The sequence below is a fragment of the Trachemys scripta genome, chromosome 1 (genome assembly GCF_013100865.1).
Source record: "Trachemys scripta elegans isolate TJP31775 chromosome 1, CAS_Tse_1.0, whole genome shotgun sequence".
NCBI lineage: Eukaryota > Metazoa > Chordata > Testudines > Emydidae > Trachemys > Trachemys scripta.
In genome coordinates, this window is record NC_048298.1 from 60,176,093 (window position 1) to 60,203,419 (window position 27,327).

Here is a 27,327-nt window from a genome sequence, read left to right on the forward strand (position 1 = left end):
CACCATGCTGGACTCTGTGATCACCTCCTTACGGTGGTGGTCCACCCCAAACAACATGCTCCAAAGGGGTCCCATTCAGGGACAGGGGCCTGTCGCTGGAGCTGGTGTCCAATGCGTCAGACCTGGGTTGGGGGGGGGGCCCATGTGGGGAGCTTTCAGACCCCAGGCCGGTGGTCAGCTAAAGACCTGACCCTACACATAAACGTCAAGGAACTCGGGGCGGTGCAGCTGGCATGTATGGCCTTCTGCTCACACTTGGAGGGCAGGGGAGTCAGAGTCCTCACGGACAACACGGCCTCGATGTTCTATATCAACAGGCAAGGTGGGGTCCGATCCTCTGCCGCAAAGCCCTCAGGCTGTGGGACTTCTGTATAGGCCACAACATCCACCGAAAAACCTTCCACCTACTTGGTGCCCGGAACGAGAGGGCAGATTGCTTGAGCAGGGACTCCTCTTTGCAACATGAGTGGTCTCTCCTGGAAGTGGCCCACCGGCTTTTCCAAAGGTGGGAAACTCCCCAGGTGGACCTGTTCATGACTCGGCAGAACCGGCAATGCCCCTGGTTCTACTCCGGGGGGGAGGGGGGTCTGGGGAGGGGTGCTATCTCCGATGCCTTTTTCCTGTCCTGGTCAGGCCAGCTTCTCTACGCCTTTTCCCCTTCTAATCAGCAAGGTCCTGGAAAAGATAGTCGGACAAGGCCTGGGTCCTCCTGATTGGCCTGGCATGGCCTAGGCAGTACTGGTACGGGACCCTCACGGGCCTGGCCGTAGCTCTGCTGTGGCCGTTGCCCCTTTGCCCAGACCTGCTCTCACAGGACCAGGGCCACTTCCTCCATTCCAACCTAGCGGCTCTTCACCTCACGGCGTGGCTGCTCAATGGCTAGGGGGAGAGGAAAGGACGTGCTGGGAGCAAGTTCAGCGCGTCCTCCTCGAAAGTAGACAGCCCTCAACTCGCCGCGCTTATTTGGCAAAATGGTCTTGATTTTCTAGGTGGGCGGCGGACCAGGGTGTCTCCCTGGTGACTGCCCCAATCCAGCTTATCCTTGATTACCTCCTCCACCTGAGGGCCCAGGGACTGGTGCCCTCATCAGTTAAGGTGCACCTGGCAGCCATATTGGCCTTCCATCCGCTGGTGCACGGACACATGGTGTTTTCCCATTCTATGCCTGGCTGGTTCCTGAAGTGTCTGGACAGCCTTTTCCTGTATTCTAGACCTCCCCTCCCCCCAGTTCCGCAGTGGGACCTAAATCTGGTGTTGTCTTGTCTCACAGGGCCCCCTTTTGAACCATTGGCCACATGCTCCTGGTCTGCAATCGTCTCCCAGACCAGGGATGACGCCAGGTTTGGCAGGGCTGTCCTCCATCCTGGGAACTTGTGAACTCCTACCCACCTCCAACAGATATAGCTTGGAATCACCTATTATGGAATACACATGAGCAATCACTCGAAGAAGAAAAGACAGTTACCTTTTCCGTAACTGGTTTTCTTTGAGATGTGTTGTTCATGTCTATTCCACATCCCACCCTCCTTCCCCTCTGTTGGAGTTGTCTGGCAAGAAGGAACTGAGGGTCGGGGGAGCGTGCAGCAGGGAGCAGGTGCCACTCCAGGGGTCGCAGGCGGCACTCCCCCGTACAGGTACTGCTAGGGGAAAAAACTTCCGGCATCCGTGCACATGGCGAGCACGCACACTTTTGTGGAATAGACATGAGCAGCACATCTCAAAGAACACCAGTTACAGAAAAGGTAACTGTCTTTTCCTCACCTCCTTGTGTGAAAAAACATGTCTGGAAATAGACTGTCTCTTGCAGCAGCAGACCTGCTGATGACCTGGCCTGTTTGAGTTCTAATTTATCAATTTTTAATTTCTTGTATGAAGACAAGTTTTGAACTTTTAATGTCATACTAAAATCTTTCTCCTGGTATTTGCCATTTGGGAAAATATTTGTTACACTGTAAATTATGTGAAATTCAGTAACTCAGGAATAAACCATGAGAGGGAATGGAGTGTTTGCTCTGTCTCTAGTACATAGTGTATCATGAGAGGAGTAGAGCCTTTTTTGCCCAAGATGGAACAGCTTAGTACTATACCCTGAAATGCCTTACTGGGATTAAAAATGTGATTTTTATTTAAAAAAAAAAAAAAAATTAAAAGTAAACTGTGCTGTTGGTGTCTTTAATTTTTTTGTCAAGAAAAATAGGTTATATTGGCCTGAGATAACTATATCATCCCATGTTGAGTGATGATTTTTAGCTTCAAATTATTTCTGTTACTGTGGAACGTATTGGAGTCTTCATACTGTCATAATTTGTTTTAAAGTTGTCTTGACTGTCATTACAACTCCTCTCCTCTCCTTAACGGCCAGCTACAAGTTTCCTTTAATGGTTCACTTACAGTGATGGTACTCCAAACTTTTCAGAACTTGTTTATAAAAATAGTTGAGTTGGTTTCCACCACTCAATCACTTTGTAATAAGTGAAATTAAGCAGTTAGGTGATGTACAATTGAAAGCTGGAGCCAGGCTAGTGGTTTTGTAAACCATCCCAACCGTTACTTTCAATAGTGCCTCAGCTGAAGCCTCAAGTGAATGCCATTGTGATGGGTTTAAAAAAATTTTGCTGCAAGGAGCTGGAAGTAGACTCTTACCTTTTGCAGCATAATATAAAACAAAAAAGCTTTTAACTCTGCGTCAAATTCTGTAATTAAAGCACCCCTTGACTGTGTGCTGTAGTTAAAATATAACAATTGAATAAACTAGGCAATATAACAAACGAGTTGTTAAAAAGGAAAAAAAAATAATCAAAACTGGTTGTGTATTTGTAATGACTCTGCTCATTTTCATTTTGCAGCAGATATAACTGATTTTCTTCTCTATAGTAGAGAAGTTCTTCATAAGAATCGATAACTGATTACACAGTTCCAGGAGTGTAGTCTTCCTGGAGAAATGGGCTGCAATATTTCCATTGTGTTGATTGTACTTTTTCTCTTCTAATTCCAGGGATGATCACATCAAATTCTTCTGCTTTCAAGTTATAGAACATCAAATTAAATTCAAGTGAGAAACGCTTTTCTTCTTATAGTAATAGTATATAGAACAATTGTTTTCCAACTCACATTCTGTGCAAAGAAATTAAAAGCTTGATCAGTAACATTCAAAATATTTTTACTTTAATAAAAATAAAAAAAACACACACACCTTAGAAACTTGGCTTATGTTATTACTTTTTAAAATTGTAAAATTATTCTTAAATAGTGGGGAAATACATTTATTTATGAAGGTGTTTTGCTTCAAACTATGATACTTTTATTTATGTATGTGTGTTTTATTTTTATATATATAATATATATGAGAGAGAACATTAAGTTGCAAAGTGAAGAACTCAAAAGTTAGGAAATGCCAGATTTATGGTTGTTTATGCAATCTTAATCTGGTCCTTTTGTGTATATGTGTTGTGATACAAGCTTTAATTATGTGTCCACATTATTTTTTCCACAGGACCCCTGCCTTATTAAATAAATGAGTAGTTATTTAATATGTGTTTATCCTCTTCAGTGTGTAGCCCCAGTTTTTATTTACCACACACCATTCAAATCCTGTCCTGAATGCAAAATTATGTCCTCCTGGATGTTTCTGTGGTGCACTCTCCATAAATTAATGAATGGTTATGAAGCACCCCAATATTACCTTCACAGTGCTCCTGTGAAAATAGGTATTATGATGCCCATTTAACAAATGAGTAAGTGAGGCACAGATTGCTTAAAGCCAGAAATGTCAATTAATGCTGAATGCCCAAATACTTCCCTGGTTTTCCAGAGTTCTTAGCATTTTTAGAGCACATATGTCCAAAGCATAGCTCCAGTTGACTTCAGTTACAGTTGTGAGCACTCAGCACTTACGCAAATTTGTGCACCCAGAAAATGAGCAACACAAAGTTCGTGACCAACTCTGAAAATCTTCATTTGAATGACTTGCCTGGCATTACATAGGAACTCTGGCAGAGGCAGGCATAGAATACAGTTGTTCAGATTAGCATTCATTTGCCTTTTTTCTGAAACTTACTTTTACTGCAATCCCCTGCCTCCTTCACAACATGCCTCCCAGTTTCTGCAACAAATGAGGCGGGGGCGCTACAGACAAAAGCCTCATTCAGTACACCATCCTGGTTGTATGAGGCTGGGGTATTGTGGAAAACCTTGCTTTTGACTGTTTTTCTTTTAACATAAGAAATTACATTAAAAAAACACAATTTAAAAAAAAAAAACCCACCCTGAAAAAACAGAAGTTCCATCTCATAGAACCATACTGATCCATCAGTTTGGGTTACCAGCAGGGTTTGGACCTTGAGAGCCACAGCATAGACCTCTACCACTTGAGCTAACAGAGTAACTGGTAGCTGTTGTTCTCAGTATGTGGATCAAGCATTAAAGGAAGATGAGACATTTTGCCAGTGGGTTTTACAGCTATTGGATGTCAACAGAGGGGAATGTAAAGACTCGGAACTCCTGGGTTCAATTCCAGGTTTTGGTGCAGGGGAAAGGAGAGAATGACACTTTTCTAGCAGACTCCCCTGTCTCTGTCCCTCTCCTCATCTGCTGCCCCTCCAGGTGCCTGCCTCCCACTAACTGTCCTCATTCTTTCTACCTTCTGCTCCTGCAATATCTGCTCCCCAAGTCCTTGTGCTCTTTCGCTTCTCTCTCCATTGCTCACTCTCTGGGTTTGAAGTCAAGCTGCATCTTTCTCTTTGCTGTGTCGGCACCAACAGTGGGAATATTGAGAGCACTGTTCTGGTGTCTGGTGCTATAGGGACCTGGAGCAGCACTTGCAGGGAATGTCCTGCTCAACACTTTGCAGTGACAGCATGGAGCATGCTTGGTTTATATGGGGATGGCATATGAGTAGTCCAGTCACAGGTTGGAGCTGCAGGGTATTTGAGCATGCTTAGTACAGACAGAACCTTTGGAGACCTTAGCAACCAAACTCTGTGGGTATTTAGTGAGTATATGCAAACAACGATTTTTCAAATTCTTATAGCTCAGACAAATTCAAGCTTTTTTTCTGCAGAAACAGAAAAAGGCACACCCTGACACCAGGGCGACCTCCCTCAAATTTCAAGTATCTGTTTGAAAGGATGAGGACCGTATAGCTTCTTTAAAAAAATCATTATAAACAACTCATTAACATGGGCAAAATAACATTTCCCCTTACTGTTGTTCCCAGAAACAGCTGAACCATTTTTGCTGAAATGTTCTAAAAAATCAGCCTAAAGTGGACACCTGGGATGGAAAACTTCAGCCCAAACAATTAAAGTTTGGCAAGGTTATAAGCAACTGAAAACAGGGTTTTCTAATGGCCAGACAACCTTAACTGTAGCCATTGCTATGTGTGCTGCCCATAATGATGAGTCTCTCTACAAAACTTGGCAGCAGGAGCCTAGGAAGTGGCCAGAAGAGTAGACTTGGCCCCTGAATAAATTGTATTATGGGAGTGTGAGACTCAGTTTTAAAGGTTGAATCTTGCCTGGTTGTAATACTGCAACTTTAAAGTAATGATCTGTATAAAATTTACCTTAAGATATGGAATTAATCAGGACAAAACTGAATTTAGTAACAGAGAGCAATGACAGTGGTAGTTGAAACTACCCTTTGGTCCTTCAGTATTAATGTCAAATGGGATAACTAATGGCTTTGATGTAAATACAATATTGTAATAACTGCTCACAGTTAAGGAATGACCACAATTGAGACAATGAATTTTTTAATGTCTAATGCAATTTAATTTTAATTTTAATCTTAATTAAAAATAATAATCCCAGTTAGCATGGACAATTCTTCTTTTTTTTTCTTTATAAGTCTTAAAGGTGATATTAGAAGACGGGGAGGAAATGTAATTGTGTAGTAGAAAAGTTATGGCAATCTGACACAAACAAGTAAAATTATTCCCATATGGTGCAGAATGGCTTTCATTAAATAAGTTGCTAGAAAGTATTTTAAACTTTGACTTAGAACTCTAATATGCAAACAGTTAAGAGAATTCCTTCTGTGGTAAGATTGTATGTAGATTGCACAGAACAGTCTGCGTATGAAGGCAATACAGATGTCTAAGTAATTTAGCTTTTGCCTTTTTAATCTTTGGAATAGAAGTAAGCAAACTAATAAGATATAGGATCGTTTTGATCTGAATGATTTGTTTCAGATATTCTGAACTTACTGAAGTCCAACAGCAGCTAATCAGGGAAACACTCGTAACGTGGCTACAAGCTCAGGTAAATGGCTTTTTTCTTTTACAGCAATTAATAATGCTCAGCAGGCTTATTCAAGGTTACTAACTGGTACCAGATTAAAGGTTTGAAACTAGGTTTAAAGCTTGCTTCCTATTTACCCCTGAAAAAGATAAGCTACCTGATGGCAAAATGTATTCAGACATATGATTGACATTCTAATTCTTCAGGTTTTATATTTTTTTTAAATGCTTGTGTTGAAAACAAGTTTGTAATTGTGCTTAAAATAATGTTTAAATTCTTATCTCTGCTTTTATTCCTATCCTACACCTCAGTTAAGAAATCAATTGTGTCAATTCTTTTGGAGCATTACAGATTTCCTTTTTAGGGATATAACTCAACTTCCCCTCTTTTTTCATTGTCTGAAGTTGGAAGCATCCTTCTTCCTCTTTTGGAGACTCCTGTCCATCAGCCCTAATTTCTGGCTACTTGGAGGGTGGGAAAAAGTCCAATAGAGACAAAAAAAATTACTTAGTCCATCTGTTTGACAATGCACAATACACCTCTGGTATATTGAGTAGTAGTTTGTCCAGTATAGCTTTAAATGTAAAGCAAGACAATTTCCAGAATTGTCCTAGGGATACTCTGCCATGGTCAAATAAATCATTGCCAAGAAGACTTTTTGAATGTTCTCTTAATTGCACTCCCAATTATGTCCCTTTGGTTCCTCACTAAATTATTTTTCTCCCTTCTTGATACACGTAACCTTTTGTAAACTGTTATCCAATACTACAGTGATAGGCATGATAGAAATGCCTACATAGAATCCATCTTAGTCATCACTTAGCCAAACTCTGAATATTTTAACTCTTAATTAAATCTCTCCACTTTTGCTGTTCTTCACTGAACTCCTGAAAGAACATGCAGTTGTATCGTGGTGTATTAGACTCTTATTTTATTAGAGATTGAAGTTAGACTTGTGGGGTAAATGGCAGGATCACTCATCTTTCCTCTTCTGAAGAGAGATTCCACCTTTCTGATTTCACCTTCTCTTCATTGTAGACCAGGCACAGGGGCATACTTCCACCTTACAGAAGTTGATACACATTTATTAGTTAGTGTTCATTTTGTTCACCTCTTGCGCTCTCTAAAATTAGTTATAGCAAGTGGAAATGCTGGTCAGTGGCATCCAGTAGCTTGCTTGAAGTCTGCTAATATGGGTCAGTGTACGAAGTTAGTTGTTAGTTTCCTTTTGCAGAAGGCTGCTACACGTGTAAGGAGCTTGTGAAGGGAGATGAGGAGAAAAATGTATAGTAACAGAAGGATGGGGGAATTGGGTACCTGCCCAGTTTTTTCTCTGAATAAAGGAGAATTGGGAGCAGCTTCTCATCACCTGCAAAAACAGCAGCCAATTGGGGTGACAAAGCACAAGTTGAGAACCAAGTGTGGTGTTTTTTTTTTTATTTGTATTTGTAAAGCTCTTTTTTCCAAACCATCAAGATAGCCAAAAATTGCATGATTTTCCTTTTCTCAACTGCACATAGTACCTTTGTCCATTTCCTATAGGAAGAATATTGTCACCTAAATTGTCTTTAAACTGAATCTTTTTCAAAAACCTTAATAATCTTTAAAATGTAAGATTTGGGGGGGGGGGGGGGAAGGTGGTTTTTGTTTGTTTGTTTGTTTTGTTTCTTTGTTTTTTGCACACTTGTTGTATTTCACATAACCTGTATGACTGAAATGGGAGATGGTGTTGGCGTTGATTAAGTACAGGGGACAACCAAATCAGTCGGTTATTCTCTTCTAATGTATAAAAGAAATATAAAGAAAATATTCTATTTCTTCCAGATGCTGAATCCCCAACCAGAGAAGACTTTTATTCGCAACAAAGCAGCACAAGTCTTTGCATTGCTGTTTGTCACTGAATATCTCACAAAATGGCCCAAGTTTTTTTTTGATATTCTGTCAGTAGTAGACCTTAACCCTCAAGGAGTAGATCTGTACCTCAGAATCCTTATGGCTGTTGATGCTGAGCTGGTAGACCGGGATGTAGTTCATACATCAGAGGCAAGTTATGTCATGTTTTTTATGTTGCATCATATTAATATTGTTTGGGGCTTAAGGACTGTTCATCTTATTTGCAGCAAAAGGGATTCTGTTTTTCACCAGGAGGATTCTGCCTTAAAAGAATTACAGGGTAGTTTACATTCAACAGCTGTGTATATAAAACTTTATAAAAACCTTTTTTCACGAGTTCTTAAATTTAAATTAAAACAACTAGTGTTTGAATTTTAAAGAAACTCAGTAATGTTTGTGACCTGTAACAGCAGCATTTTGCTTGTGCATGAGAAGTAGTGTAGGAAGTCTAATGGACTGTTGTCCTCTTGATGTTTTTTAAATTGGTTAATTTTTAAAATGTTCCGGTTTCTGATGAGGCATCACTTATAAGTCTTCATGATTTTTTTAAAAAAAGGGTTTGGAAGTCTTTCTGCTTCCCTTTCTGGCATTAAGTGTCTTTTCAGAAAAGGAAATTGCTGACTGGAAATTGTTTTGAATTATTGTGTGAAAGGAAGGGGAAAGGAAATAAAACAATGTACTGGTTTTGCAAGCAGACTGGAAAAGTAGGTGCGGTTTTGGGGCTACCAACTTTTGAGTAAGCTTTTAAAGTTAATAAGCAGTAGGAAACAAAATAAGGAAAACAACATAAATGTGGATTGTGAATATTTGCATCTTTCAAGGACATGAACTGTTCCAAGTGTTTGCATTGATAGTGAATGTGCAAAAGCTACTAATCTATAGAAAGATGAACATGTGCTCCTGCTGTATTTATAGGAGGCTCGCAGAAATACTTTATTAAAAGACACCATGAGAGAACAGTGCATTCCAAGCCTAGTGGAGTCGTGGTACCAAATCTTACAAAATTATCAATATACTAATGCAGAGTTGACATGCCAGTGCCTTGAAGTAGTTGGAGCTTATGTCTCCTGGATAGATTTGAGCCTGATAGCCAATGAAAGGTAAGGTTGCTTTTTCATTAGAAATCTTTGCCTTTTGGATAGTATTTCTGTATGCAGTCCTGTCAGCGGCATGGTAATATGATTTACAATACCCTATGTCAAAAATCTGTTCTAGAAATAACCAAAAAAAAAAAAAAAAAAAAATTGTGCCACCCAACTTCCTGTTATAAGGAACTTTTTAATACTTGCTGATTTCTCAGCGATTTCACAGAGCAATGTAAGCCATAGTGTTAGAAGGGTCTGACTACATCTATAAATGACACACGTTATTGTCTAGATCTACAAACCACGTGCACTATATAGGCTTTTAAATTTAATTTAAAGTGAAACCACATTGTAAGTAGGAAAACATACAAATTATGACTTCGCTTATGCATGTGGTGATGTCTATATATTAACTTGTTTTCACCTTTCTAGGTTTATAAATATGCTGCTAGGTCACATGTCTGTAGAAGTTCTTCGGGAGGAAGCATGTGACTGTTTGTTTGAAATTGTAAATAAGGGAATGGACCCAATTGATAAAACAAAACTGGTAGAATCTTTGTGTCAAGTGTTACAGTCTGCTGGTCTCTTCAGTATTGATCAGGTTAGTAAATTGATATTTTGGAGATAAGTCACACAGCTACATAAATAAGATTTGATGATCAGGGGAATAGAGGGCCTATCTTCTGAGGGGTCTCTAGAAGAGTTTGGCTTCTTTAGCCTAACAAAAAGAAGGCTGAGAGGGATATTGCTGATCTCTCTAAATACATTAGGGGGTAAGTACCAAGGAGGGTGAAGAGCTAGTTAAGGTAAAGACAAAAACAAATTAATATCAACTGGCCATAAACAAATTCAGACTGGAAATTAGAAGCCTTCTAACCATCAGAGGGGTGAGGTTCTGGACCAGCTTCCCAATAGGAGTTGTTGGGGCAAACAATTTTTAGGAGAGAGCTGGATAAATTTGAGTATAGTTTTATGTTGGGGTTGTTTGTGATGGTAGGAGACAGGGCTCAACAACCCTGGGGCTCACTTCTAGTTTGTCTTATGTTCCTAAAGCTCATGCTTTGGGGTTTCAGCTGGCCACCGGCAGGGGTCCAGAAGGGATATTTTTGCCTCAGTGTATTCTGGGAGGGTTTTTTACTATCTTCTGAAGCATCAAATATGGCCATGGCTAGAGATGGAAGATAGTTGGGGGTGAGCCAGTACTCTGAGGTGGGAGAGACAGATGCCCCCTGGTGGATGGAACCAGGAAGATCTCGGCCACTATGCTGGAAGCGGAAGGGTGGTACAGGAACAGGAAGTGCAAGAGGTGGGCCCTGCAGCTCAGATAAGCAGGAGCCACAGAGGGAGACAGAGGCTTCCAGTCCACAGCTGGAGCTGGAACCCGTGGAAGACTTCTGCTGTCCCGAGGACACATCCCAGATACCCGAACTGCCAGGCACGCTTAACGTTGAAGAGCTGCTTGGATTGCCACTGGCAGTATGCCCTTGAGAGATGGACGACGACCCGGGCTTCAGGTACACCCTGATGGGAGGAAGTGGCCCACGGGCAGCTGTCTATGTGGCTACGTTGCTGACTCTAGGTCAGCACGTTGTGGGCGGATCCCCGCTGACCCAGTGGCAGAGTGTTAGAGCCCTGGGCTGGGATGTGGCGGAGTCAGGTAGGCCTGCGTCCCCCTAGCCTCTGCCACCCCACCTTTTGGGCTGGCAGCTTCCCCACCTCAGGCCAAGAGACCTGGCCTAGTTTACGTCCAACAAGCCAGGACCGTAGATTATTTGCTGGCGGTCAACCCCTGCTGGCACCTTAGGCTCTTTATTTGGTGCCCCACACTGCCTGAAGGCCTGGGCCTCTGAACTATTTGTGGCTCTACCTTGCCTAAGGGTTGGAGCCAGAGATAGTTGACTTTTCCCCTTTACTTAGATTGTTTCAGGAGCATGTCAGCAAAGGGGCGTGGCCTCCTTCAGAGACTGACAGTGAGGGAGAGCCATACCTGCCTACTTGCTTACAGGCACCATGCATTCTCTCAGGTGTTTAGCTGGCTGGTTCTTGCTCACATGCTCAGGGTCTTAACTGATCATGTGGGGACTGGGAAGTGACTATTAGGGGTGTTTGCCTTTTTCTGCAGCATGTAGGTTTAGGTCACTTGCTGGAATTATGAGAGTATACCTCAATCACTTCCCTGCCACTGCAGGGGCCTTGAGCACTGGTGCACCTTGGTTCCTCCTATTCTCTACTTGTAACACATAAGTCTAGTCAGGGGTGGCAGGTTTGTAGAAATTTTGGAGGTGCCCAGAACCTGCCCCCTGCAAACTCTGCCCCCCACCCGCCTAAGGCTCTGGGAAGGAGTTTGGGTGGGTGAGGGAATCTGGGGTGCAGGCTCTGGGATGGAGTTTGGGTGCAGGCTCCAGGCTGGGGCAGGGGGTGGGTGTGCAGGAGGGGGTGAGGAGTGCAGGCCCTGGGAGGGAGTTTAGGGATGGGAGGGGGTGCAGGGGTGAGGGCTGTGGGGTGGGGCTGGGGATGAGGGGTTCATGATGCAGGAGGGGGCTCAGGGCTGGGGCAGAGGGTTAGGGTGCAGGGGGATGAGGGTTTTGGGGCATTGGAGAGGCTCAGGACTAGGGCAGAGGGTTGGGGTGCAGGGGAGGTGAAGGCTCTGACTGGGGGTGCAGGCTCTGGGGAGGGACAGGGATGGGAATGAGTTTGGGGTGCAGGCAGGCTGCCATGGGGCTGGGGCCAGAGAGGAAGACTCCCCCCAGCCCTCTCCCTGCCGGTAGCAGTGAGCTCTGGGGGAAGGGCCCCCATCTCCCCTCCCCCCACTTCACTCCCAGCAGCACACTCACCCTGCACTGTCACTTCTTGTGCTCCTAGGACCCCTCTCAGGTCCAGGAAGCTCCCTCGCCTCTCCTGTGGTGGGTGCCGGGGTGGTGGTGGGGGTGGGCTTCCATCACATGTGCGCCTCCTCCCCTGCTGCTGCCCCTCACGGTAGCCTCACGGGGGATGAGACTGCCCCTTGCCCAGTGTGGGGCAGGAGCGGTGACTGCGGGCAGTGGGGGCTCCTGTGCTGGTGGAGGGTCCTGCCAGAAAAGGGAAGGGTCTGAGGCAAAAGGGCAGGGTAAGGGCAGCCTGCCCTGCCACTGTGTATGGGGGGCACTAGGACCCTGCGGCAGCAGTTGATGCCGGGGAGCCAGCAGAGCAGGGTGAGCGTGGAGCTGCAGGTCCCAGGGCAGGTGTGCCAGAGCAGCAAGTAGGGCTGGGGGACACTGGGGGGGGTGCGTGGGGGCGGCAGTTTGGGCCGGGGGAGAGACCCAGCCCCAAACATTTGTGGAGCAGGGCCCTGAATATTGATGGAGCCCAGGCACCACGGGCCCATACAACTCGCCGCCCCTGAGTCTAGTCTCTTGTGAGCTGTAATACTTCAGTCTCATTTCATTTGCGGGGTTTAATGTGTGGGTGCATGGTGGTGTTGCTGTCCTGTGATGTACAGGGGAGTCAGACTGGATGATATAGTGATCCCTTCTGGCTTTGAACTCTGACTCTAACATTCTTCTCCCTGCCTCCCCTTGTTTTTTTTCCTCCTCCTCACTCCCCTCCCCCCATTCTGTACTCTTCTAATTTATCATGTCACATGTGCCTATTTCCTCTCACATAGGGTTTGAAAATGTTACCAGATGCTTAATAGCCAGAGAAATAAACTTACTAGCAAAAGATGGACTCCCTTTTGTCAGAGCAATGCTTAAATGAGAACCTAGCCTCCCATACCCAGCTATAGAGAAAGGAGAAGATGCTGCAATTCCTGCTCAGGTTTCTGTCATTGAGTCTCCAGATTGTAAGTGTCTGAAAAACTGGACGCCTCCCCCACTATTCCTCACTGGCTGCTTGAAGGCAGAAGGAGCATTGCTGCTTTCTGTTCCTCAGACCCTAGACTCTAGAGCAGAGTTTCTCAAACTTTTTATCTCCATAACCCTATTTTGAGACTTACTGTTTTCTGTGACCCCAGACAGTAACCTAGTGACCAAGAAATCCAAGTAATTTGGATGCAAGCTGTTTCTCCATCTGATGAGATGCTCAGCTCAACCATCACCAGTGTGGGAGGCTGAATAATTTTGTTGTCAGCCAAGAACTTGCAAAGCTGTGGAAAGGATTCACTGTTTGTCTTCAAAAGATTATTCTTCCAAAAAACAATTGTTTTCATGAATGCTTTGCTTTGATCACTAAGGTAAAGGTTGTGAGCTTTCCTTGCAGACCTGTATTCAATTTGTTCAGTTTCTCAAATGTGTCTGAAATAGGCAAGAAGGCACATCTTGCTTTGGTCACATAGAAAATTCAGTGAATTCATTCTTTGTCCATTGCATAGGCATGCAGCTTGTCACAGTTGAAAAAATTGTCCCAGTACTTTTCCGCTCAAGAGCCAATAAGCTTCAGTGTGGAACGTCACATCATGATCAGACCCCATGTCTTCACATAGTTTTCCAAAAAGGCATGTGTGAAGAAGCAAACACTTGATGTAGTTTACAATAGACAAGACCTGCTGCAAAATTTCACTTAGCTCTGGACTCAAAGGTTTAGATGCCTTTTGTTCTCTGTGAATCATGCAGTGAGTCCACACAGTAGACAGCAACTTTCTTTACCTGTGCACTCAGACCTGCTTTGTGGCCTGCCATAGATGGAGCTCTGCATGATGGGATTTTGCACAGATGATCACATGGGATATTTTTGTCTTGCATGTAACATTCAGTATGCCATCTCGTGTCTGGAAAGATGGAGGCCCAGAACAGAAAGTCTTAGAGAATTGCACCCTTCCATGTGCATTTCAGGAAAACCAAGAAATGTGCATCATAACCCTCTGTGCTCACATCAACCTGAAGAGCAAAAACGTGTTTTTTCAGATGTTTTCCCTGATCTGCTGCTATCCTCTCAATCCTTTGCTTCACTGAGATGTTGGAGAGTGATCTGGCTTTGCTTGTTTGCCTCGCTTTCTCCACACATTTTTCACCATATCGATTGCAGCTGTCAAATCCAAGTCTCTCTGATTGTGTGAGGCTTCCTGGCCTATGCAATGTGGTAACTCACCTCAAATGATGCCTTTTTGAGCATGGTCAGAGACAAATATGGCTTTCTTGAATTCCACTTGTTGATGCAAAAGTTCTTCTTTTCAGTTCTGGAAAATGACCTTGATTTTCCTGTGTGTTCCTTGTGAAGGATTTCCAAGTGTCATTTAAGTTTATTAGGCTTCTAGCTTTCACTAGTTAACACTGTGTGACGTAACAGCCATTTTGGCCTTTCTTAATTCTTGACAAACACTGGTGAAGCCCTACTCAAAGAAAGCCGTGTCATATTTGCAAGCATGTGTCTTGCACTCTTGGTTTTTTTGTTCGTAACTGCATCACTAGACTTACTGCTGGAGGTTGAAGCAGATACTGTGTAAAAATGAGTCCATTGTGCCTCTTATCACAAATCCGAGGAATTCACTGTTAAGCAAATGAGGCCAGGATTTAGTAAGGCCCTGTGTGGTGATAGTAGGGGCAGCACAGTCACTTACAATGATTCTTTATTGAGTACCAGCAGGATACTCAAAGTGGCATAAAAGAAGATATGGGCCCTGCATTAAGGAGTTTGCAAGCCGCTGCAGATTCCCATCTCAGAAAAGGCTATCCCAGATTCCGACCAACTCAAGCACAGAGGATACTCTCTTAATAAGATAAGGATCTTCTGGATTAAAGTCTTTCAGCTGGATGCTTGCACGGCCAGCTGATGCAAATGGCAAAATAGTATCTGCAAATCCAGCGTGTCCAGACCTATTCCACAAACGCTGCGTCAGGAGGCTGTGATTTTACAAAATGGCCTCTGCAAAACATGGCCTTACATGCACTGTATGTGTGAAGTCAAATGGTGGCCTTCTGGTACGACGTTAGTGGAGCACGTCTGGACACATTTGGGGGCAGATGGAATATTGCTGGCTGATTCTGGCTCGTTGGACCTGCACCCCATTTGGGATCACAACCCACAGTTTGGGAACTGCTGCAAGAGCCTCTACGCTGCTTCAAGGATGAATGGGGAGATTCCAATATGCAAACCTTCCCTCAGTTGCTCTAAAGAGGATCTCTACTACTCTACCCTGATCCAGTGTGTGCTTTAGAATGAATGGCTTTATACATATGTAAAACATTTCATATATGTAATGAAAGGTGACAATAAACAATAACAATAAACACATATATACCTTCAAGTCAGCGGCACTGCTGTGGGTACTCGCATGGCCCCACAATATGCCAACATTTTTATGGCTGACTTAGAACAACGCTTCCTTAGCTCTCGTCCCCTAACGCCCCTACTCTACTTGCGCTACATTGATGACATCTTCATCATCTGGACCCATGGAAAAGAAGCCCTTGAGGAATTTCACCATGATTTCAATAATTTCCATCCCACCATCAACCTCAGCCTAGATCAATCCACACAAGCGGTCCATTTCCTGGACACTACTGTGCTAATAAGCGATGGTCACATCAATACCACCCTATACCAGAAACCTACTGACCGCTACACTTACCTACATGCCTCCAGCTTCCATCCAGGATACACCACACGATCCATTGTCTACAGCCAAGCTCTAAGATATAACCGCATTTGCTCCAATCCCTTGGATAGAGACAAGCACCTACAAGATTTCTATCAAGCATTCTTAAAACTACAATACCCACCTGCTGAAGTGAAAAAACAGATTGACAGAGCCAGACGAGTACCCAGAAGTCACCTCCTACAAGACAGGCCCCACAAAGAAAATAACAGAACACCACTAGCCGTCACCTTCAGCCCCCAACTAAAACCTCTCCAGCGCATCATCAGAGATCTACAACCTATCCTGAAAGATGATCCTTTACTCTCACAGATCTTGGGAGACAGACCTGTCCTTGCTTACAGACAACCCCCCAACCTAAAGCAAATACTCACCAGCAACCACACATCACTGAACAAAACCACTAACCCAGGAACTTATCCTTGTAACAAACCCCGATGCCAACTCTGTCCACATATCTATTCAAGTGACGACATCATAGGACCTAATCACATCAGCCATACCATCAGGGGCTCGTTCACCTGCACATCTACCAATGTGATATATGCCATCATGTGCCAGCAATGCCCCTCTGCCATGTACATTGGCCAAACCGGACAGTCTCTACGCAAAAGAATTAATGGACACAAATCTGACATCAGGAATCAAAATACTCAAAAACTAGTGGGAGAACACTTTAACCTGTCTGGTCATTCAGTGACAGACCTGCGGGTGGCTATATTACAACAGAAAAACTTCAAAAACAGACTCCAACGAGAGACTGCTGAGCTAGAATTGATATGCAAACTAGACACAATCAACTCCAGTTTGAATAAGGACTGGGAATGGCTGAGCCATTACAAACATTGAATCTATCTCCCCTTGTAAGTATTCTCACACTTCTTATCAAACTGTCTGTACTGGGCTAGCTTGATTATCACTTCAAAAGTTTTTTTTTTTTCTCTTAATTAATTGGCCTCTCAGAGTTGGTAAGACAACTCCCACCTGTTTATGCTCTCTGTATGTGTGTATATATATCTCCTCAATATATGTTCCATTCTATATGCATCCGAAGAAGTGGGCTGTAGTCCACGAAAGCTTATGCTCTAATAAATTTGTTAGTCTCTAAGGTGCCACAAGTACTCCTGTTCTTCTTTTTGCGGATACAGACTTACACGGCTGCTACTCTGAAACCTGTCAATAAACACATTCCGTTCTGAGAGGTCTTCTAGCAATTTTACTTGAAGTGGGTTGATTCTGCAAATACAGAAACATGTCTGCTATGTTTATCTTCAGAAGAGAAGAGTTCATCATAGTGTGGTGTTATTTAAAAAAAAGTCTGCCAGCTATTTATTACTTTTGAGTATGAACTTTTCCCATAGAAATCACTTGGGCTTGTGTACTTAAAATCATACAGATTTCAGGGGAGTGAAATGTATAAGTAAGATCACTTTTCATTTTGAAGTAGAAGGGACAGGGAGACTAACACGGGAGAGGGAATTGGTTGTTATAATAATGTGATGCTCATTTGTGAATATATTGTTTTACATTGCTTTAATCTTTGTCTCCCCATTCCATCAGGGAAAGAACAAACCAGGCAACCACTGTGTCAATTTAGGAAACATATATGCTACTTCCTTACGTGGCACACTGTACCTATAGGAGACAATGCATAGCACTGCCCATGAATCTATACCGCTTTGGGGAGTTGGAGCATTGAGTTTTTGCTACTATTTCTAATCAGATCCCTATTCTTCGTACAGGAAGATGATGTGGATTTTCTAGCCAGATTTTCTAAGCTGGTCAATGGAATGGGGCAAGCGTTGATAACTAGCTGGACTAAACTGGTAAAGAGTGGAGATATGAAGAGTGCGCAAGACACCCTGCAAGCTATTGAAGCGAAAATGGCCCTAATGTTGCAGCTACTAATTCATGAAGATGATGATATCTCCTCTAATATTATTGGGTTTTGTTATGATTACCTTCACATCTTGAAACAGGTAATTAAAAAAAAATATATAGGGCAACTTATTTTCTCCCTAACTTCTTAAGAACATTTACTTTGCATGTTAAGTTTCTTAAGGAGTTTACTTGTTATAAAAATACTTGGTAGCTTTTGTTTAACACATAGTAGCTCTGGTTTATTGGTTTGTGGACATACTGCTTATGTATGGTTGTTTGTAGAATTTTGGAGATATGAGATTGGATGAAGTTTTGTGTTCTCCTAAAAATACTTGCTTGCAAGCAGTATCGGTATTGTAAAGAAAAGCACATAGTTATTGCTATAACCATTATAAAGTGCAAAATCACTTTTGATGAGAGGTAACATTTGAAATGTCTCGTTACAGCTCTCTGTGCTTTCGGACCAGCAAAAAGCTAATGTAGAGGTAAGACTAGTTGAAGTTCCTTCTTAGTAGAGCTCTAATTTGATAAGTATCATTATTTTTTGGCAAATGTGATCCTTAGAACTCTTCAGAAATATGAACCTTTCCCTTTTTAATAAGACTACCTATTTCATATGTTAGTCTCAAAATATGCATCAGTAAAATTGTCGTGACTTATCATTAGGGACAGTGTGAGTTGCCCTCATTTAACCAAACATATTACAAATAAAAGTGTTAAATTTACAATCTATTTCGAATTGTGCATATAAAGATGGACATTGTTTTAGCCCAGATTTTCCAGCTCTCTTCTTCTCAATCAGCTCTAGTAACTTGAACCCATTTTTTCATAATTCTGGGAATTTTTGTATCCGGAGTAAGTGTGCTCTATAATAGTGGGTCTCAAACTTTTTGACTGACAACCCCTTTCACACAGCAAGCCTCTGAGTGCGACCTAATAAATTAAACAGACTTTTTAGTATATTTAACACCATTATAAATACTGGACGCAAGCGGAGTTTGGGGTGGAGGTTGACAGCTCATGACCCCCCCTCCCCCCATGTAATAACCTCGGGACCTCCTCAGGGGTCCCAGCCCCCAGTTTGAGAACCCCGCTCTATAATATAGTAATGTCATCATTTTGTATCTATAGGCAAGCTGAGAAGTTTTCCAAACTGAACTTTAGATTATTCTCTTTACATTGTTTAATTATCCCAACTCAGAGAAAAGCGGGGGTGGGGAGGTTTGAAGTTCAGAGTTTGGAAGGAGGGTCTGATGAAATAAAATACAACACATAATATGTTCACTTCAGAAATAAATATACAGGTCTGTCACATCTTACGCGCATTTAACATGCGTGATTTCAACTTTACACGGTCGGCAAAAACAAAAAGAGAAAAACAACAATTTTAATACTATACCTGTAGTGCGGGCGATTTCGCCTGCCATTGAACTCAATGGGATTTTGGCTATATGCAGTTTTTGGTTTTCGCTCCATGTGCTAACTGCGGAATGGAACCCGCGCGTAAGATGAGACAGACCTGTATTCCTCAAGTGTTAGCACCCAGTGTCCAAAGTGAAAAGCTAACAAGCCTATCAGTTTTGTCCTTGTCATTCCAGTTCTGTTTCATTAGATCAAGGCAGGTTACCACTGAAACTAACAGAAAAACAAGATAAGGTAGTCAGCTTCATATAAAAACATATAATCAGATTCCCTATCTGACTGTAGAAGCTGCTTAATTCTATCAAATCCTTTCCTCTTTCTCACAAAATAATGCACGACTTTACCCTTCCCCTCTTGGATATCCAGTGATAGTTTTTTACCCATTCCCCTATAGGCTTCTGGGCAGTTTTGATTGTTTTCTAATAGGCGTAACAAGAACCTTGATGTTCATGTCATTTCCCTTGTAATCGTTTAGAATAGCGTTTCATTCACAAAGAAATTAGAGCACAGTACTTCTAATAGTTTTTTTTTAAAAAACTTTGAATACCTCAGAATAACAAGTTCTAAAAATGGAAATGGAAAAGGGGAGGGGGGAAAAAAAAACAAACAAACCTGAAAAACCTAGGGGAGGTTTTCTTGTTTAAAAATACTCTTCTCTCTCTCCCTTCCCTCCCCCACCCCCATCAACATTTATATTATTCACCATGGAAGATATGATGGAGCTATATGTGGTGGGAATTTAAACTTTGGGGTTGAACCATATGGGTTATATGTGGGAACTAGTGAGTTGGATAATATTGCTAGAAATTGAGCACTGTCAATTATATTAAATCAGGCTTTTAAAAACTGGATTATAGCTGAAGATTTGGTTATTTATCTGATTCACAAAAACCTTGTGGAACATCACTTCCATTAAGTCTCTTTGAACAGTCTACCTCAAGGGTGGATTAATTTGTAATTAAACTTCAGCTACTACATTTTAAAATATTTCCCAGATTGCTTTACTGCAAAGTATAGTGCTAGGATTTTATGTAATTATCAATTGCTTTGTATCACTTGTTGGAGTACTGGAGTAGACCAATTTTTATCAACTTTTCTTGACTATAGGCAATTATGTTGGCCGTTATGAAGAAGTTGACCTATGATGAAGAATATAATTTTGAACATGAGGTAAGATGTCATATTTAGGTAAACTTGATTTTTGTAAATATAGAATCTCCATTTAAATTACAGGTTGTTTGGTTTAAGTGAGGAATCCTAAGATTCATGTAGATAACTTTGTTTAAAATTTGTGAATACCAATCAGTGTATTTAGTTTTTTAAATTTAGGATAAGATTTGAAACCTATTCTCTCAATGCAAGCATATCTTCTGTTAACATCCATCAGAGTTGTTTGTATCAAAATGGGGGGAATACTCTTAAAAAAAATTAGCGTTTGGGTCACAACTACTTTTTTGGATTTTTTGGAATAATCCATCTGAACTGAAGTATGATTTTAAATTAGTGCATTGAATTGAGCTCATAAACTGACGTTCTCATGCACATTGTTCCTTGTGACACCATATATTAAATGACTGGGGTATCCAGATCAGTGGTTCAAATTAACACAGAATTTCCAAGTGCAGAACAAAGAAAACAGTGTCTAATTTTTAGACAGGCATACTGGTTTTGGTACAAGTCAAAGATCTCTCAAATTGTTTGGTATTAACTTGAATAGCTGTAAGTTAACTGCATTTGGGTCAGACTCAGACTTGTAGCAAGAAACCAAATGATAGTGTAAGAGGATCTCAAACCCACACAAGGATTTTTTTCAGATACTTAAATACTTCCTAACTAGCAGCTCCTCTTTCAATGCATCTCATTACGTTACTAGTTTCTTGACCAACTAGCTAACTTGCAGAATTAGACAATAAATTTAATCCAGTGGTTCTCAAACTTTTGTGCTGATGCCCCGTTTCACATAGCAAGCCTCTGAATGTGACCCCATCTTAGAAATTAGAATTTTTTTATATATATTGTGACAAAGCTTCTTCTCTGCCTCGGTTGGTCCTGCACTTCCATTTAGCGGCGGGCTGGATATTCCTCTTTTTCCTCAGAATTTTCCCCACGCCTCTGGGTTTACTGTCCACACCCTGTCGGAGCAGGGTCCTCCCAGCCTCCCTGATAGAGGGAGGAGGAAGGTGAGCCTCTCAGTCTCTGGTAGTCCCTCTGGGCATAGTGGCAACAGACCAGACACCCGGTTCAGTCTCTCCCCTCTGGCAGAGTCTCATCCCTCAGACCTCCGGGGTCTGGAAGGGCCGTCCGCCCTGTTGGGCAGGGATTCTCCCCCCCCCTTCGCCTCTGTACCTGTGTGGCTTCTCTCCTAATGCTTGTCAGCATCTGCACTGCCCAGCTCTCCAGTTGCTGGCTTTCCTCCCTCATCTCCTATCTTCTTCCCCTATCTGGCTGGAGGGCAGGCCCTTGACAGGTTCTGGCAGGCCCTTGATTGGCCCCAGGTGTCCTAATTAACGTAGATTAACCCCTGGTCAGCTACCAAGGGAAAAGGGACCTGCTTATCGTGGGGCTAATAGATCTGCCTTCCATGCATTAATTGGGTTTAACCATAGCCCTGGCTCCACCCTTATTAAGCCTAGGGTGTTGTACACAAATGCAGACTTGTACCTCTAAGATCAGGCAGGAATTTAAAAAAGCACTCTTGTGGGTTAATTAGTTGCTTTCTATCCCCCCTCCTTTCTGCGCTTTTGTTTTCTGAAGTTTTTATGGAGGGTACTTTGGATACTCATGTGAAATATTTGTTTGGACAAAAATGTTAAAAGTAACGGTTGTGAAAATGTTAGAATAACAGTTGTGGTGTTTATAAAAAGGGAATTCTTGGTTTAATAATAAAACCCAGATATATAAATGTAACTATATGTGCCACTCTGTGCAGTCACATTGGGTGAAAGCTTGGTAGTTAAATTATACAAGGGGGTCAACTAAAGTGGCTACTATCACCACTATGTTTTTGTCCCCAGAAGCCTTTACAGCTATTCTGAAGGAAAATGGGCCCTTTTCCCAAAAGAAATGGTCTGTAAAGGACTGCTGCAGGTAGCAGACAGCCAGATACTCTGATCTATATTATTTGACTATTAGACAAGTTAATCAAAATCACTAAAGGAACATAGGGAGTTTCTTTTGGAACTTAACTTGAGCGTCTCTGATTGTACAATATGGGAGTGTAATCGGGGTACAGTTGTGTAAAAATAATAGCAGCATCCTCCTGTAGCTGTCTGGCTTGACCCGTCACAATATTTAACACCATTATAAATGCTCGAGGCAAAGTAGGGTTTGGGGTGGAGGCTGACAGCTTGCGACCCCTCATGTAATAACCTTGCGACACCTTGAGGGGCCCCAACCTTCAGTTTAAGAACACTTGGTTTAATCTATGGCTAGAAGTCAAGGATAGCAGTTTAAGATCCTGTGCTGACGGGGGAAAACATTTTTTGTAGCCTCAGAAGAGCGATTCTTGCAATGAAATTATGTGGAGGTTCCTCTTGGCTTTGTCTGGAAGGTGGGAAATAAGAGGTCCAATTTCTGTGTGATTAAGTAGGCTGGCTAAAGAAGGAAGGTGGTTTTGACAGGTTTGCATCTTGTTGGAGAGGGACTGGGAAGCTGATGAGAGGGAAGAATCACAGGGCTGGAAGAGACCTTGAGAGTCCATTCCCTGTGTGCTGAGGCAGGACCAAGTATACCTAGACCATCCCTGACAGGTGTTTATCTAACCTGTTCTTAAAAACTGCCAAGCCTGGGGATTCCACAACCTTACTTGGCAACCTGCTCCAATACCTAACTACCTTTAATGTTAGAAAGTGTTTCCTAATATCAAACCTAAATCGCCTTTTCTTGGACATTAAGCCTGTTACTATTTGTCTATCTTCAGTGCATGTGGAGAACTATTGGTCATTGTCCTCTTTATAAAAACTCTTAATGTAGTTGAAGGATGTTTTCCCCTCCCCCCAATCTTCTTTTCTCTGGGCTAAATGTGCCCAGTTTTTTAACCTTTCCTCAAAGGTCAGATTTTTTAAACTTTTTTATCATTTTTTGTTGCTCTCCTCTGGACTCGTCCGGTGTCTGATGAAGTGGGTATTCACCCACGAAAGCTTATGCTCCAATACGTCTGTTAGCCTATAAGGTGCCACAGGACTCTTTTTTTTGTTGTTGTTTGTTTGCAACCTGTCCATCTCTTAAAGTGTAGTTAGGATGACCAGATCACCACACTAAAATATCGGGACACATTGGGGTGCCATCAGCCCCGCCCACAGTCCACCCCTGCTCTGCCCCCACTCTGCACCAGGTCCTGCCCCCTCCATGCTTGGCCCCACCACCGTGCTCTTCCTCATCCCCCGGCCTGCCACTGGCTTGCTGTATCCCTCCTCAGCCCCCAACCCACACTCGCCTCCCCACCCACTTGCTCACCCGCTGCTCGCCTCTTCACCCCTCACCCCCACCTGCCACTCACCCCTATGGTGCCGACTTCCCCTCTGCCAGGTAGGTGGGTGCTCGCCCACCTCCCGCCTCTGCGCTGCCCTTGCCCCGCCCCCATTCCACCCCCTTCCCCCAAGACCCCGCCCCTGCCCTACCTCTTCTCCACCTCCTCCCCTGAGCGTGCCATGTACCCACTCCTCTCCCACCCTCCTAGAAAGTGCTAAGCGCCACCAAACAGCTGTTAGGGAGCGGGAAGCACTGGAGTGGGGGAGGAGCAGGGAAGTGGCGCGTGGGGGGGGTGGCGAGAGAAGGAGGGAAGGAGGTGGGAGCTTGGCTGCAATTTTTCCCCATGGGTGTTCCAGCCCCGGAGCACTCCCGCGGTCAGCGCCTCCCTCCCGCTTGCCTCCTTACTTGAATATTGGGACAAATGTCATCCTGATCATACATTGATCGGGATGCGGGACAAAGGATTAAATATAGGGACAGTCCCGATTTTATCCAGACATCTGGTTACCCTAAGTGTACTACTCAAAACTGGATGCAGTACTCTAGCTGAGGCCTCTCCAGTGCTGAGTAGAATGGAAAAAGTATTCTACCTTTATAATTGTCCATCTTCCCTTGCCTCCATTTCTCAGATGCTACTGTGGGAGTGATATAAGAGCCTACCTAAGAGTTGGCTTGGCCTGCTTGCAGTAGTTGCCATGAGCAGCACTTAATCATTTGGGATGTATGACTTAATTTTAAAGTTGATGGAGAACTTTTTTCTTGGACAGAACAAGTGGGTAGAAAGCAAGAGTGGGCTGGAGGCCCTTTTTCTTTTTTTCACTTTGTGTTGGCTATTTAAACTGTACGATTTTGAGGGCATGGACTCTTACTCTGTATCCTGAACACAGTGGTGTCCTGTTCTCAGTTGGGGCCTCTAGGTGTTATACAGAAAATAAGGAAAGGGCACATGCCATTAAGACACAAGAAAATAAGATGACTGGTACGTGTCATCTTATTAACTTTTCATAATCTATTTTGTATCATGACTAATCACAATTTAGTTTTCTAAAGATGTAATTTTCAGATGTTTGTCTTAAATGTGTAAATGTGGATTACATGAAGAATCTATGTGTTGCAGGGTGAAGATGAAGCAATGTTCGTGGAATACAGGAAACAACTGAAACTATTGTTGGACAGATTAGCTCAGGTCTCACCAGAGTTACTATTGGCTTCAGTCCGCAGAGTTTTTAACACTACACTGCAGTAAGTTATATTTCTTCTAGTTGGCTTTAAGAAAGATAGCACTTCCAGGAAAGATTGCTTGATGCAATAACGGATGACAAATTTCTCATGCGGGCCTTGTCAAAACTCTCAGGTCAACCATTCTTTACATTTAATTTAGTGGTCAATTTCATTTTGCTGTGTCTTCAGCAGTAAAATAATCTTGATTCTTTTAGGCTCAGATTTCTAGAAAACCTCCTTGATCTGTTTGTTATATTAAATGACGGCTTAGACTCTAAAATAGGTGTCTTCTCTCTAACTTTAAGGTTATCACCATCCTCTCACTTTAGGGACCACCATTATCTAGTAACTGCATAGTTTCTCCTTTTCATCGTGTGGATAAATGTCCTTCTGCTTAAATATTTTTTAAGCTAATAGTGAAAAATACCAAAATATTTGAGGGAGTGAGAAGCTGTGATAGACTGGTGCCAGTGGAAGTTGCATCAAATATTGCCACTATCAAGGCACAGTGTGAATAGATAACGTAGGGGAAAAACAATAATCAAGCGTTCCTTTAAAACTTTAAACGTTCCTTTAAAACACTCAAACCATACCAAATTTGTCTTCCTCCTCAATCCTAAATAGCAGCTATGAGAAACCTACAGTATTCATGTTGAATGCTCCTCTACTGCTTCAAATATACTGCTATAATGGTGAAAAGAAATGCTGCATGTCTGTATATGTAAAAATAATGCTCTCCAATGGCCAATATTTCAGGATGACAGTGTTTTTATAGTCTTCCTTTTCCTAGTTATACTTTAACTGATTGTGGGCTCCTATGTTTAATGAAAACTGCACATCTGTAGTCTCTCCATGCTAGGCAGTTCAAGGCACTTCACAAGAAAATACTGGGAAATATATTTGGCAATAAAATTGGTAGCTTGAGTGTTTCATGAAGCTCCATTGGCTAATGCGACCTTTGTTGAAGGATAATCTCGTGTCCATTTTATAGGAATTGGCAGGCTACACGGTTTATGGAAATAGAAGTAGCAATAAGGCTCCTGTATATGTTGGCTGAGGCTCTCCCTGTTTCTCATGGTGCTCACTTCTCTGGTGATATTTCAAAAGCAAGTGCTTTGCAGGATATGATGCGAACTGTAAGTATTTCAGTAGTAAGAGTTACTTAAATGTTTCACTCTTTACTACCAGTTTTTTCTTTTAACATGAAAGGCTCATCACGATTATCAGTGCTTCACTAAACTGTAGTTATGCACTGTAAATGATTAATCCTAATTCCTTAATGCATTTTTCCCTACAGCTGGTGACATCTGGGGTTAGTGCCTATCAACATACATCAGTGACACTGGAATTCTTTGAAACGGTGGTTAGATATGAAAAATTTTTCACTGTTGAACCTCAGCACATTCCAAATGTTTTAGTAAGTTTGATCATTCATACAAAACTTCTTACTTTATTTTCTCCAACTAGATAAAGTAAATATTAGGAAGGTTTTTTGTGTTTGGGGAACTTGTCTTTCGTTCCTTATTTATTTTCTGAAAAAGATAGATTGAAATTTTGTTGGTTTGTTAAATTTTCTGCTTATGTACAATGAATACAAACTGAAATTTTTATTTTAATTGCAGATGGCATTCTTAGATCACAGAGGTCTTCGCCATACTAGTCCAAAAGTACGAAGCAGAACAGCTTACCTCTTTTCCAGATTTGTCAAATCTCTTAAGTAAGTGAAAGTTGTTTCAAATGGTGTATCCAGTTTTTACAAAATATCCAGGTGATGAGAGAGCAGTGACTTCTTAAATTTTGAATAAAAGAAACGGGTTGAAATGAGCAGGAATTAAGTGATACACCATAAAAGCACTTTTCTGGGGTTTTGTAAAATTCAGCCAATACTGCAGAGAATCTTAAAATGTGGACTGAAGCCGAGTTATCTGAATTTGTAGAAAGAGGAAAAACAGGTGTGAAGTCTCCCAATTCACATCAGTTTGGTATTAACTCTGAAGTCTAATGATGGTGATATACTGGTCAATAGCAACTTTCGCTGCTCGTCATCTTAGTGGAACCAGCCAGCAATTGTGGGCAGATCATGAGTGGAGTTCCAGTATTCGTATCATTCTTCAGTGTGACAACCTGAAAACAACTTACACAATTAACCAAATTTTGAATATACATTTGTTCTCTTGAACCTAGTAGGCAAAACTTGTTCTATATGGAGGTTATTTAATAATACAATTAAAACTCTCCAATCTGTGGTATGATTAGTAGCAGGAAATCACATTGGTCCTACTTCTCAAGCACAAATATTGCACCTAAATGCAGGAAAAACTCTGGAACAATACATCAGACATAGAAACCTGACTCTTTTTCAACTGTTAATGAAAACACTTAACTTAACCCTGGTCTACACCACACGCTTATATTGGTATAACGGCGTCACTCAGGCGTGTGGAAAATCCACACCTCTGAGCAATGCAGTTATACCAAACTTGCCCTTAGCACTATCTACACCATGTCAATAGGAGGGCTTCTCCTATTGACATCGCTGTCTCCT

General features: G+C 42.3%; 1 protein-coding gene across 2 annotated transcripts in view; it reads left to right on the forward strand.

Annotated features, from left to right (window-relative positions):
• XPOT (exportin for tRNA) overlaps positions 1–27,327 on the forward strand; it is a 64,215-nt gene that overhangs the window by 18,382 nt on the left and 18,506 nt on the right. For both annotated transcript variants that reach the window (XM_034770554.1, XM_034770563.1), the window contains exons 4-15: positions 2,996–3,052; positions 6,191–6,260; positions 8,064–8,282; positions 9,048–9,232; positions 9,650–9,818; positions 17,531–17,767; positions 18,116–18,154; positions 20,199–20,261; positions 24,679–24,803; positions 25,774–25,918; positions 26,080–26,199; positions 26,405–26,499. In XM_034770554.1, coding sequence (XP_034626445.1) covers positions 2,996–3,052; positions 6,191–6,260; positions 8,064–8,282; positions 9,048–9,232; positions 9,650–9,818; positions 17,531–17,767; positions 18,116–18,154; positions 20,199–20,261; positions 24,679–24,803; positions 25,774–25,918; positions 26,080–26,199; positions 26,405–26,499 — 1,524 coding nt within the window. The remainder of the gene's footprint in view (positions 1–2,995; positions 3,053–6,190; positions 6,261–8,063; positions 8,283–9,047; positions 9,233–9,649; positions 9,819–17,530; positions 17,768–18,115; positions 18,155–20,198; positions 20,262–24,678; positions 24,804–25,773; positions 25,919–26,079; positions 26,200–26,404; positions 26,500–27,327) is intronic.